The following is a 13,801-nucleotide window of genomic DNA, read 5'->3' on the forward strand; positions in this document are numbered from 1 at the left end:
AAAAGATTTATTTATCTCTAAGAAAATTCTCAGATTCTGGTCAAGCCTTTATGTTAAATAAACATGAAGCTCATAGTTTCCAAGACTTGTTTACTCTGAAATAGATGCATTAATGTAAGACAGCGATCAGGACATGAGGGAGAGCTACAAGGCTTAGATTCCCCTCCAGCCTTATTTTCGCCCCTTGTGGTAAAAGTAGCGGTTCATTTGTCTCCTAGCGAACTTCATTAGCGAGTGAAAACAATTCCATTCACAGTAGCAGCAAAAAATGACATGAGTCTTAGGAACAAGTTTAAGTGAAAGACTTGTGCACTGAAAAATCACTGAACGCTGGGGAGAGGTGGGGAGGACATGGGCCAAAGCAGGCCCACACTTGTGGATTGGTGGAATTAATGAGCAAGTCCACACACCTGTAGAATCAGTTCAGTCGCTGTCCAAATCCAAATAGCCTTCTTTGCAAAATGAATGAAAAGATGACTGAACACCCCCACTCCCCAAACAGCAGCAGCAAGTGAGAGTGACAGCCCTCGCTGGATGTCCAAGCTGCAGGAGGCAAAGGCAGGAAGTCTAGTCTACACTGGAAGTTGGAGGCTAACGGTCAAATGACAGGATCTGCTCTTGCATGAAGTCAAAACAAATGTCTTAACATTCCCATGACCCTAGAGAGACTCACAGCTTACAGCAGTCTTGAAGAAGAAAATAGGAACAAAGCCTTTCTATTTCCTGGTTCCAAAACATATCACAAACGGGCAGTAACTTTAACATTTACAGCAGTGGAACAGAATGACAAAATAGATAGCAAGAAATAAGCTCATGGATTAGGAGCAAAGTCACGTTCTATCTCAGGTGTAGCAAGGACACAATGGGTAAAGACAGTCCCCTGTAATAAAGGGTTTTGGGGAAACTGGGGACCCAAATGCAGAAAACTGACATTACACTCTTACTTTACAGGATATGTAAAAACCAAACCAAAATACTGTAAACTAGAAACCAAAAGCTTCTAGGGAAAAGCAAGTGAAGGCTGCTTGCTATTGGCTACACTGAAAGTATAGTCACCAAAAGCAGTTGGGAGAGATAGCAGTAGAGGGAATAGTCAGGAGAAAGGAGACAGGTGTGAGGAGACAGCCTGCCTGCAGGAGGAAATGCCAGCAGTGAGCGTTAAGAGGTTAAGATCCCAAATATCCAAGAGACTCAAACAATTTATTAGTAAATTCCCAGATAACCCAAGTAGAAACCGAGCCAGTGACCTGGACAAGTATTTCTCAAGTGAATGTATTCCACTGGGTGGGCTTTATATGGAAATATGTTCAGCATCACGTGGACATCAGGGAGTTGCAGGCCCACATCCTGAGCTGCACCTGTGCCCGGGTGGCCGTTGGCTTGAGAGACAGACGATAGCAAACACTGGCCAGGTGGAAGAAAAACAGCCTGCACGCGCTGCTCTTAGGGATGTAAACCAATAGAGCTGTTACGGAAACAGTGCAGAGGCTTCTTAAAATGCTAAAATCAGTACTGTGCAGCGATCCAGCAGTCCTGCTTCTAGATATTGCAAAGGAATTGATGTCTGAGACCTCCAGCCCTGTGCTTGCCTTAGGGCTATTCACGATAGCCGAGATACAGAAACAACCCACAGGCCTCTTGATGTGGTGGTTTGAATGAGAATGGCCCCCACAGGCTCATATATATGAATGTTTGATTCTCAGTTGGTGGACTTTTAGGAAGTCTAAAAAAGTGTAGCCTTGTTGGGGGAGGTATTATTGGGAATGGGCTTTGAGGTTTCAAAAGCCCATACCAGATTTAGTCAGTCAGTCTATCTCTGTCTCCCTCTTTCTGTCTATCTACCTAGTTACCTGTCTGTCTGTCTACCTTCCTACCTACCTACCTATCCAACCATCCATCGATCTATCATCTATCTACCCATCCATCCATCTGTCATTTCTCTGTCTATTTATGTCATCCATCCATTCATCCATCCATCCATCCATCCATCCATCCATCCATCCATCCGTGTATCTATTTAAGCTTTCAGCTACTGGTCCAGTGCCATGCCTGCCTGCTGCACTCCCTATCATTGATAATCATGGACTAACCCTTGCTTACATTAAACTATAAGCAAGCCCCAATTAAATGCTTGCTTTCATAATTTTGCCTTGGTCCTCATGCCCCTTCAGAGCAATGGGACAGTAACTAAGACAATATATAAATGGATTCAATAGCATGACTAGAGAGACTGCAGAAACCCTTTTGCTTGCAAACGGTATGGCTGAACCTTCAGTTCATTATGTGAAGTGTGAATCCAGGCGGCTTTGCGAGTACAGCTATTATGTGCTGTCAGTTCTATGACAGACCAGCACAGTCAGAAAGTAGGATGGTGGTTGTCAGACAGCAAGTTTGGGGGAGAAATGGAGGAGCTGTTGATGACGGGTGCAAAGTTCTGGACGTCACCTTCCCGTGGTGTGGCTCTAGTGGTACCCCTGGGTTGTGTAAGCAATACTTGCCCAGCGCACAGATGTGCCGGGCCCTTCCTGTGGGTTTGTTTTATAAGATGCGTGTGAGTGATTTTTCTGTGCACCACATGTGTAGATGCCAACAGAGGCGAGAAAAGGGGGCATCAGGTACCCTGGAACGGGAGTTCTGGGCAGTTGTGAGCTGCCAGTGTGCAAGCGTAGTGAACCCTTCCAATTTTATTGTTGACGTAGCGGCTTTCAGGACTGTAGAGCAGTAGCACATTTTCTCGAATGCATTTGCTGAAATCTTTGTATTAACATTCGGCAGACTTGAGTTATATTTTCCAAAAATGAGTTTGTTGGGCAGCCTTCAAGTGAGTTCACTTTTGTTTGTTCCTCGGTCCTTAAATGTTTTCATCCCATTGCCTGCATGTGCCAGCACTCTCTGCTGCAGCAGGGCCCTTGGAGATAGATTGATTGTGCTTTGCACAGTAGCAACTCCACACACACCCAGCATAGCCAGAGGAGCTCTGGACCCCTCATCTGGAAGGCGCTGCGGCATGCCTTCCTGCCATACTGCAAGCCTGCGGCCAGACACGCAGAACTCTTGACAGCAACACGCTTCAGATCTTTGTTCTCAAAGTTTTAAGAAGCCAGTAAGTAGGCAAAGTCCCTGCTTAGACGTAGCCTTTCCTGTTTCTTGAACGGTAGCGTACTAGTTCCTGGAACCACAGCAAAACTAAGAGCAGGGCATGGCTACTCCCTAACAGACTGAAAACAAACTGCCTTCCCCCAGATTGTCCTTATCCACAACGTTCCCTGAGCCTTCCTGGCTCCTGTGTTAGGTTTCCTGGTTTTGTGTCTGAGATTAGCTAATTCCCGGCACGGTTGGCAAGTGACTGAGTGTCTGTTGATGCCTTCCAAAAGTGGGCTGATTTCACAGGGTCTGGAACTCAGTGGTCAGTTTCCTGACTGTGGGTCCAGCAAGGGATGTGTCTTACATACCTGCACAGCACGCACTTCTACATCCTTACATGAAGTGTGCCACATTGGAGGGCGGCCATCCTTATCATGTGCTCTGTTGGCTTCTTTGCTGTTTCTTAAAAAAAAAAAAAAAAAAAAAAATCAGTGTAATGAATTAACAAGACTTAAAAAAAAAAAAAAAAAAGGTTTCCAATCCCATTTAGGAAAGTGGTCCTTAAGCTAGGCATGATGGTATACACCTTTAATGCCAGCATTCTGTTAGGTGGGGGAGATGGATCTCTGTGAGTTCAAGGCCAGGCTGGTCTACAAAGCGAGTCCAGGACAGCCAAGGCTGCACAGAGAAACCCTGAAAAGAGAGGGGAGGAAGAAGGTCCTTAGCTCTGTGATAAAGCTTTTTATATTTATAACATGTAAGGGATAGCATTCCATTTAACTTAGGTATTTTTAGACTAACAAATTTGTTCACCACATGCTTAAAATTCTTCCCACCAAAACATTTTAAAATAAAACTAGAAAACTTGTGTGTTTTGATTTTAGGTGTTTCAAGGTTAGGGTTCACTCTCTGGCTTTATCCCTTTTACATATGCTTAACTGTTAAGCCATATAGTAGCGGTAAGGTTCATGATCTGTTTATGATTTGAACTTGATATGAAATGAATGGAAAACTTCCCCGTTAACTTGTATATAAACTGTGGGAACAGTATGAAGTTGAGGTTGCATGGCTTACGGAGTTGCTCTCGGGGGTTTAGCAGCTGCATCTCTGCATTTAAAGAAGCAGACTGTCACAGGGCTGTTTAAAGTTCTCACATGCTTGTTGACGGAGGCATGGCGACGGACATGCTGACTGTTCATGTCTTGACATTCTCCTACAGGAACAGAAGTGTGTTCCACCCACCAGCCAAGATGAACATGGTGAAGAGGATCATGGGACGGCCTCGGCAGGAGGAGTGCAGCCCGCAGGACAATGCCTTGGGCCTCATGCACCTCCGCCGGCTCTTCACCGAACTGTGCCATCCTCCGAGGCACATGACCCAGAAAGAGCAGGAGGAAAAGCTCTACATGATGCTGCCAGTGTTTAACAGGGTGAGTCCAGAGCCACGCCCAGTCCTCCCAGGGCTGCTGGGGCCACTGACATCTCAGGGGTGCTGGTGACGTCATAGGTGGACGAGAGCATGGGTCTTGTAGTCACAGCACCCAGGAGACTGAGAAGATTGCAGGTTCAAAGCCAGCCTGGATTAAAGAGGGAGACCCACGACGCCAAAACTTTCATTTCCTTCCATGTCTCAATAGTGAGAGGTTGCCTGACACAGAGACAAAAAGTGGATGGGTTTTAGACGAGGGAAGATTGTCAGTCATTGTGTTATTCTACTGTGCAATTGTCAAGCCCTTTGTAAGCTTTCATGTCGTCATATGGCATGGTAGTGTAGCCTTTAACCGGGCACTCAGGAGGCAGAGCCAGGCTAGCCTGGTCTATGGAATTCCAGGCTACCTGGAGCTACACAGTGAGACCATCTCAAAGGAAAGCATCATTGCCATTGGCTTTGCTCAGCTGGTTTTCTGGCATTTCCCATAAGAGGATAGTGACTGACACAGAGAATTGAGGAGCTGAGACGCTTGCATGTATTTCTGTTACTCTGTGAGTGTTGTTGTGGCTTTTTAAAATGACTGTGGTATTGGTCAAAGGTCTGCATGTGTAGCTTTGAGAAGTTTAGGAGCAGAAGGGCTTGAATCCTGCCGCTGTCCGCTAATGCTGCTTCTTCCTGATAACTCTTTTCTAATTGACTTTTTTCTGAAAATGTGAGAATTTGCTTCCTCCCCTCCCAGCCACAACAGATGCAATCCCCCTGCCTCAACACTCCACTCTCCCTTCTCCATGCACTGAGTCTAATCAGTGTCTACTGGCATAGTGCAAAGGTGAATCTTAAGGTGTGGCACATTTGCTGCTTCAGTATTTCAGACCTGTTCCCTGACCCTGTCACGTCTTCCTTTTAAAAAAGTTTCTGACTTTCCTCCCTACCTAACCCTCTTCTCTCTCCACCTCCTTTACCACTCCTTTCTCTCTCTTTTCTCTCAAACTGTTTCTGGCCTCCTCCTCCTTTTTCTTCTCTCTTTCTCTCTCTGCTGCATCCTTCTAACATCTCCCATGTCTCCCTCCATCCTCCCCTAACTCTATCCCTTCTTGATCTGTCTTTTCCTTTCCACTCTCTGTCTCCTGTCTTCTTCCTCCCTCCCTCCCTAGTTTCTGATTCACTAATCTCACTTCATCTCTACATTCTTCTCTCTGTTGGCATATCTTGTGGAAATTGCCAAGGCTATTCTTTTCTCCTAAATGTCTGTGCTGATATTAAAGGATGAGATATGGAAAATGCTCTGGAAAGTACACTTAGAGAAGGGGGAGCTTGTGGTAAGATTTCATTGCTTACGTCGTTGAGATCTCTCCTGGTCATAGTGTCCACAGGGTTTATTTATCAAAGGTGCTGTTACCTCGGGAAGCAGGAGTCTTTATAAGCTTGATGGCTAGTGTTTTCTTAAAGCCACTTTGTGGAGTGAGGGTGAAAGTTCCTTTTCAATGCATAGACTTTAACCTAATCTCCATTTTTTGTTTGTTTGTTTTTTTGTATCACTGACTTCTAGATCTGTACTGCTGTCAGAATTTCTGTTGTCTGTTGCCCTGGAGAGAGGCAGCCACCTTCACTTTGTGGATGAAACATAAAAACAAGACTATCTACCTGTTGCAGTTACTTTTCTCATTACTTTGTTAACATTCGCAGTCAGTATAACTTAAGGAAAACTTTAGGCTCCTTTTGGCTCACAGTTTGAGGTCACAGGCTATGGTGAGGAAGTTACAGTGGCAGGAGCTTGAGGAAGCCTGTCACATTGCAGCCATAGTCAGGAAGTAGAGAGAGACAAATCCTCAATGCTCAGCTCGCTTTCCCATGTGCTGAGCAGCTATGGTGCCTTTTCCTACCTCAGCCAATATAACCTAGATAACTCAGGCTCACACACTCCAACCTAGCCAGAGAGTCCTTACATGTGTGCCCAGAGGCTGACTTACCCACACAGCCCTCACAGGTGTGCCCAGAGGCCATCCTAACCAGACAGCCCCTAGTGGAACTAGAAGGCAGTGAGTTGAGGAGTGAATAGGTGAAAAGAATATACTAGGCTTTGGTAAATTTGAAATATTAGAACAAAATGTATTGAAAGAAGTTGCCTTAGTCTGGTGTTACTGTAGCAAAATACTTGAGGTTGGGTACTTTGTGTCAGAAGTTGGGAGGTCTAGACAGACAGCAAGGCTGCTGGCAGCCAGACAAGGGCTTCCCTTGCAAAAGGGAAGGGTTTGTGTGGGTTACAGGTCTAGATCCCAGACGGTCATGGAGGGAAGTCAATGGAGAAACACAGGAGCAGAAGGACCCTCAAGGGGTGCTGGTCACTGGCTTGCTCACCAGCTTTCCAGGACCCACAGTGGGCAGGGCCTCCCATGCCAGTCATTAATTAATAAAATGCCCCCACAGGCTTGGCCAAAGACCACGCTGATGGAGACCATCCCCATTTAAGGTTTCCTCTTTATAGAGGACTGTATCACGTTGGTAAAAACCATTAGCACATAAGGAGATTTAGGGTGTTTGTATGTTTATAACATTTTGCTCTGTTTTCTGCTTTGTTTTTGTTTTTGTTTTGATGATGAGAAGAGACCCAGGATGGGAGAACGTTGTAAAAATTTCAAGGACAGTAAAGATAGATCAGAGGAGAAAGCGTGATGTCACGTTACAGGTAGATGGCTAAGCATTGGACAGAGAGTCACTGAGCTCGGGTGGGAAAGGTTTTGATGGTGTGGCTACGAGCTTGCGCAGTGGCCTCAGATTCCTGTTTGTCATTGGCAGAAAATGCCCTAACTGATCTAGGGTAAGGAGATTGGACAGGGAATTGAAGGAAAGTGATTTTTTTTTTTTTTTTAAATCCCAGTGTGGAGAAGGAGAAGCAGCAGCAGTTGATTAGGTTGGGAGCATAGGGGACGTTGGGCATGATGAATCTGTACTGGGTCTTGTCCAGAATTTGTGGGAGATAGGCAGGAGCCTCGAGTTTTGGGATTGAGGGCTTGCTCTAGGGGAAGGAGAGTCGGACGATTAGCACACACGTCAACTGTTGGGTTATGTTCAATAGAAGGCAGAGAGAATGGAAATACCAACACGTTCAGAGAATATGCTTTTTTTATCGATCTGCCAAGAGTGTTGAGGGGGGAGGAGATGTTAGAAAAAGAGCACAGGAGGGGTGGGAAAAGGTTTAAAATGACCATTTTAGAACAAGAGTGGAGGTTGGCTATGAGCAGGCCACCGTTTCAAGCCCTGTTCAGAAAAGTCGTAGAATGTTCTTGTTTTTCAACCTCAGATTTGCCTTTTTATAAAATTCATGATCTGCTGTTGGCTACTGATTAGTTTAAGAGAATTTCTTTCTCTCAGACTATGAGCATTTCAAAGGAATGATAATTTTAAAACAGTTACAAGACCTGCTTTCAGCTTTTCTGTTGCAGTTCTTTGGGTTGGAACTCAGCCTCCTGTGTCCCGGACAAGTGCTCTGTCCCTAAGCAACCTGCCCGGCTTGCTTCTCAGCTCTCCATGTGAGCTCTGCCATCCTGTCTCCTTCCCCCAACAGTGATTCCCCCACCTACATATTTGAACAATTAGGCTTTTGTAAGTCACTGACTTAGTCCATGAGGCTTTAGAAGTATGTGCTTTGTGTGTGTGTGTGTGCTTGCTTGCTTGCTGGTTTTCTTTTTCTTTTTCTTTTTTTCTTCTTGCTGGTTTTCAACATGGATGTAAGAAAGACACTGCTGGGTTTACTTCTCTTACACTCTGTGTTGCATAAGAAGTATTGTCAGTATTGTCTTGAACTTTTTCATGTTGAAAGTTTTTAATTAGCTGATTAGAGATACTGGCATATGTAGTTCCTCAAACCTCTGTATGTGTTTGACCACCGGAAGTTTAGTATTCTCTCTTCCATGAGTGCGCGCATGCGTGTTGGTAGGACCCAGATCCAGTGTAGGCCCTACTGAGCCACACCCCCACCCTTGGTTCAGCACCCACCCTCCCCGAGTACGTGTATTGTAGGACTGAGACCCAGTGTGGGTCCTGCCCCTGGGTCCGTGAGCTGATGTTGTTTGCTGGGGTTGTTTCTTCATGTGTGTTGTGGGCCCCTTGCATCCTTAGGCAAGTGCTGTTCCACAGAGGTAAACTTGCCTTCCTACGACATTTCCAGGTAACATAAAGATTGTATGTAATTTCTGTGCCATTATGATCAATGAAAACATACACAAATTGCACTCATTGTATGAACATGAGCAAGCACAAGTTATCGTTTGCATTAACTCTACAATGCTGTAATTATTTGTTTGGTAATGTTTGGCCATTTGTGAGTGAACATTATCTGCTAACAGGAAGTATTTGAATGGATGCCTTAGTGTGGCATGATGGCCAACCAGTTCATACAATGTTTGCTAAAAATGAGTTGATTTTTGTGACGTTGCTTAATTTGTGCTTCATGCTGTAAACCATCATATGTTTGGACACAGGCTTCTCTGTGCAGGTAGCTTCTAAAGTTTGCCTGTATATGTTACTTTGGTGTGTGATTTCTGGAGACAAGGGCTGATAGTGACGTGTGCCTCGTCCTTTTTTTCTGGGCCAACCTTCATGCAGAGTTCATGAAACGCCTGCCGTGGCTTCATCACAGTCTTGTAGGGCAGCTACTGTCATCCCCACTCTCTGGCCACAAGATAATGGGAAGTCTGAGAAAGAGGGTAATACTTACTCAGCTGTCTACATAACAATCTTTATGTCCAAGAACAAAAATCTCACAGAGGGAATACTTAAAATTAAACTTTTCTGAATGCATAGGTTTTTATTGTCTGAAAATGTATAAAATGCCATTATAAATCATTGCAGTATATCATATTCTTATTTTGAAATTAATATTTATAAACTTGATCAAGAAATTCCTCTTCTTTTGCAATTATTTCTAAATTTATTTGTATTCAAGAAGTATCCAAGTTGAAGAATGTTCAAATACTTTACAAGTGGCATTTGCCTTTAAAGTTGCTGGCATTTTTTTTTTAAATCTTTTATTTTTTTTTATTAATTACACTTTATTCATTTTGTATCCCCCCATAAGCCCCACCCTCCTCCCCTGCCGATCCCACCCTCCCTCCCCTTTCTGCATGCATGCCACTCCCCAAGTCCACTGATAGGGGAGGTCCTCCTCTCCTTCTTTCTGATCTTAGTCTATCAGTTCTCATCAAAAGTGGCTGCATTGTCCTCTACTGTGGCCTGGTAAGCCTGCTCCCCCCTCAGGGGGAAGTGATCAACGAGCAGGCCAATCAGATTATATCAGAGGCAGTCCCTCTTCCCATTACTATGTAACCCACTTGGACACTGAACTGCCATGGGCTACATCTGTGCAGGGGTTCTAGGTCATCTCCACGAATAGTCCTTGGTTGGAGTATGAGTCTTTGGGAAGTTCCCTGTGTTCAAATTATCTTGTTCTGTTGCTCTGCTTGTGGAGTTTCCGTTCCCTCCAGCTCTTACTATTTCCCACTTCTTACATAAAATTCCATTCACTCTGCCCATCAGTTGGCCATCAGGCTCAGCATCTGCTTTGACAGTCTATACTGCAGAAGCTTTCAGAGGCCCTCTGTGGCAGGTTTCAAGGTTGTTTCCTGTTTTCTTCTGGCTTTCAGAGGCCCTCTGTAGCAGGTTCCGAGGTTGTTTCCTATTTTCTTTTTCTTCTGATGTCCATCCTCTTTGCCTTTCAGGATGGGGATTGAACATTTTAGTTAGGGTCCTCTCTTTTGCTTAGTTTGTTTAGATGTACAGCTTTTAGTGGGTTTATTCTATATTGTATGTTTATATGAGTGAGTATATACCGTGAGTGTCTTTTTGCTTCTGGGTCAACTCACTCAGGATGATCCTTTCCAGGTCCCACCATTTACCTGCAAATTTCATGATTTCCTTATTTTTCATTGCTGAGTAATACTCCATTGTATAGATGTACCACAGTTTCTGCATCCATTCTTCAGTTGAGGGGCATCTGGGTTGTTTCCAGCTTCTGGCTATTACAAATAAAGCTGCTACAAACATGGTTGAGCAAATGTCCTTGTTGTGTACTTGCGCCTCTTTTGGGTATATGCCTAGGAGTGGTATGGCTGGATCTTGAGGAAGCGCTATTCCTAGTTGTCTGAGAAAGCGCCAGATTGATTTCCAGAGTGGTTGTACCAGTTTACATTCCCACCAGCAGTGGAGAAGGGTTCCCCTTTCTCCACAACCTCTCCAGCATGTGTTGTCCCTTAAAGTTGCTGGCTTTAGACAGGGACATACATGTTTAGAACCAGGTAAGAAAAAAGATCCCAAATTCAAACAAATGATCTGTTTTACTGCATCTTTTATAGCCATAACACTTTATTTAAGGAATAATGGTAATCAGTGTTGTAAATTAATTTTATGTATTGCACATACTTAAGGAAAAAAATAGACTGTGTTGAAGATTTTGTAAACATTACAACTTTTTTATTAGTTATACCTAATTCTTATTTAGTATACAGTTAAATAAAAAATATAGATTGGGCTTCGAATTTATGCATATTAGTAGCACCATTAATTTCTTTGACTATGCCAACAGTATCTTCATTGACGTGCTAGGAAAGTTTTCACCATTTAGGTAGATATTAAAAATTGCCGTTTTAAGGGGTGAGGCCCTGGGTTTGACGCATGACAGTGCTAAAATTAAAAACTAACCTTTTTAACAAGTCAAGTTCTGTTATTCCCTTCTTCGGTGTGCATGGCTCCCAGAATAGGGCAGTTTAATTGAGAAAATTATGCTGAGTGCTTCTTAGGTTCAGACTGGCCTCATTTGTAATCTTGTCCCCCGTCTACATAGTGACATAGATTAGCATCCCTGACCCTTCATTTCCTTAACTGTCAAAGGAGGATGCTAACAGCACCTGCTCTGGAGAGTTTAATGAGACACTAACAAGGTGTTAAGCATTCGACCAGGAACAGTGCTTAGAAACCCTGTACATCCATGTTATTTCTCAGTATTCTATTACTGAATGTGTTACAAGGCACTTTTTGTTGAGGGAGCTGTCATCCATCCCTCAACCCCCTGTCTGGGCCACAAATGTCAGAAATTTATCATACAACCACCCTTTTCTGAGTTGAATGCACTGAGGGTCTCCTTGACTGTCTCCCTTGGTGGGTGGGAAAGCAAAAGTCTCAGAGAAAGAAAAGGGAGGAGAGGGAGAAAGAGAAAGGAGGAGAGGGAGAAGAAGGAAGAGAAGGACAGAGAAGGAGGAGTGGGACAGTGAAGGAGAAGAGGGAGAAGGGAGGAGAGGGAGAGACAGAGGAGGAGAGGGAGAGAGAGAGTGGGGGCCCCAATTCTGCAAGGAGAGAGAAGCTAAGACTTGTGCCCCACGGCTGCAAGCTCTCTGGAACAGAGGTTTACATGGTGGAGCATTGTCAAAGGTAGTGAAGCATGTCTAGTACGTATAGATGGAGTTACTGCAGTCAGTTATAAGAACCTGCTTCTTCTGTGTTCCCTTACGTGTTCAGCTTCCCTAGACTAAGGTTTTGCCTGAGGGGCTCTTCATTTTACCGTAGTCTGAGCTGCCAGGACTCTTCATGCTCTAGCACTGTGACCTCATTTGTCCTCTGGAGGGTGTGCACAATTTACCTTGAACACACAGAAATCCTCCTGCCTCTGCATCCCAAGCGTTGGGATTAAAGATGTGTACTCCTTTTAATACCTGGCTGTTTTTAGTTATGTGTGTATATGCATGGACAGAAGACGGAATCAGATCCCCTGGTGCTGAATTATATTTAGGCGATGGTCAGCCTCCTAATGTGGGGACTGAAGTTGGGACCTTGGCCAGCACAGCAAGTGGTTTTAATTGCTTGAGCCATCTCTCCAGCCTTTAATCTCAGTGTTTGTATTTTTATTTCTTTTTAGTACTGGGGGCAGAACCCAGGGACTCTGACACATCCTAAGTGTCCCACTACTGAGCCGAACCCCTGACTTTAATAGTTACTATTTTGGTTTTTGAAGCAGAATCTCTCTGCAGTTCTGAGCCTCCCAGGCCATAGGGTTATAGGCATAAATGATAAATTGTGAAATTATAGTCTGTATGCTATTCTTGTGTGTGTGCGTATGTGTGTCTGTGTGCATGTATGTGTATGTATGTGCATGTGTGTCTGTGTGAGTGTGTGTGTTACCAAGGGAGTGAACTGGGCCATTATAATTTTTAAGTTAATTTGCTTAACATTTGTCATCTGAATTAAGATGTGAACTTGGTGAACACTGGCATATAGTCTTCATTGACCTGTGAGTCCACAACTCTTAGACTGCTGCTTGGCATGTAGAGGGAAGTCAGGAAGTGTGTGAATGAGTTCAGGATTGGAGGTTCTGTTGCAATAGGCTTACAGCATCATTTATTTGGAAGAAGCCATGCTTGTTCATTTCAGGTTAGCAGCTAGAACAGATTCCTTTTATCTTTTGGAAAGATTTCTTGGTGAAAAGAAAGGAATAAAACTCAAGCTTGCTCTAATCACTACAATCTTTCTTTATTTATTTATTTATTGGGATTTTGTTTGGTTTTTATTTTGGTTTTTTTCCAAGATGGGGTTTCTCTGTATAGTCCTGGCTGTCCTGGACTCACTGTGTAGACTAAGCTGACCTTGAACTCAGAGAGATCTGCCTGCCTCTGCCTTCTGTGCTGGGACTACAGGCGTGTGCCACTGTCCCCAGGTGAATCACTGCATTTTTATACTATTGAAGAAATAACTGTTTTTATGAACTCTGTTCAACTCCTATAAGTGGTAAAAATTCAAGTGTGCATCATTAATAGGTATCTGAATGTTTATCTTTTTTCTGTGATTTGTTGAGGAATATTGGTCTTGCTGGCAAGGCATGCTTAAAGGCCTGAGTTCAGGCCCCTAGTTTCACCTGTGCACACGTGCGCATACACACACACACACACACACACACACACACACACACACACAGAGTTTTTATGGGTCTTACTTACCAGGTGATAGATTTGAAACTGAAAGCATTCCTTTATCAAAGCACCCTAGCAGGGGGACTGGAGAGAGGTACAGTGGTTAGGGGCACTGGCTTCTCTTGCAGTGGTCCCAGGTTCAGTTCCCAGCCTCACCTGGTGTCTCACAGCAGACCACAACTCCAGCTCCAGGGCATCCATGCAGTCTTTTGGCCTCCACGGGCTGCAGGCAAGCATGGGCATGTGCACAAGAGCCTTCCCATAAGTGCGGGCACAACACTCACAGGTGCAAATAAATTAATGTTTTTAAGTTTTAAAACCTGTAGCATGG

General features: G+C 44.1%; 1 protein-coding gene across 7 annotated transcripts in view; it reads left to right on the forward strand.

Annotated features, from left to right (window-relative positions):
- The window catches only part of Wdfy3 (WD repeat and FYVE domain containing 3), a 215,502-nt gene that overhangs the window by 57,363 nt on the left and 144,338 nt on the right, over positions 1 to 13,801 (forward strand). For all 7 annotated transcript variants that reach the window (XM_055594634.1, XM_055594637.1, XM_055594636.1 and 4 more), the window contains exon 3: positions 4,304 to 4,514. In XM_055594634.1, coding sequence (XP_055450609.1) covers positions 4,304 to 4,514 — 211 coding nt within the window. The remainder of the gene's footprint in view (positions 1 to 4,303; positions 4,515 to 13,801) is intronic.

Source organism: Psammomys obesus, unplaced genomic scaffold, assembly GCF_907164565.1.
Source record: "Psammomys obesus unplaced genomic scaffold, mPsaObe1.curated_primary_1811, whole genome shotgun sequence".
Taxonomy (NCBI): Eukaryota; Metazoa; Chordata; class Mammalia; order Rodentia; family Muridae; genus Psammomys; species Psammomys obesus.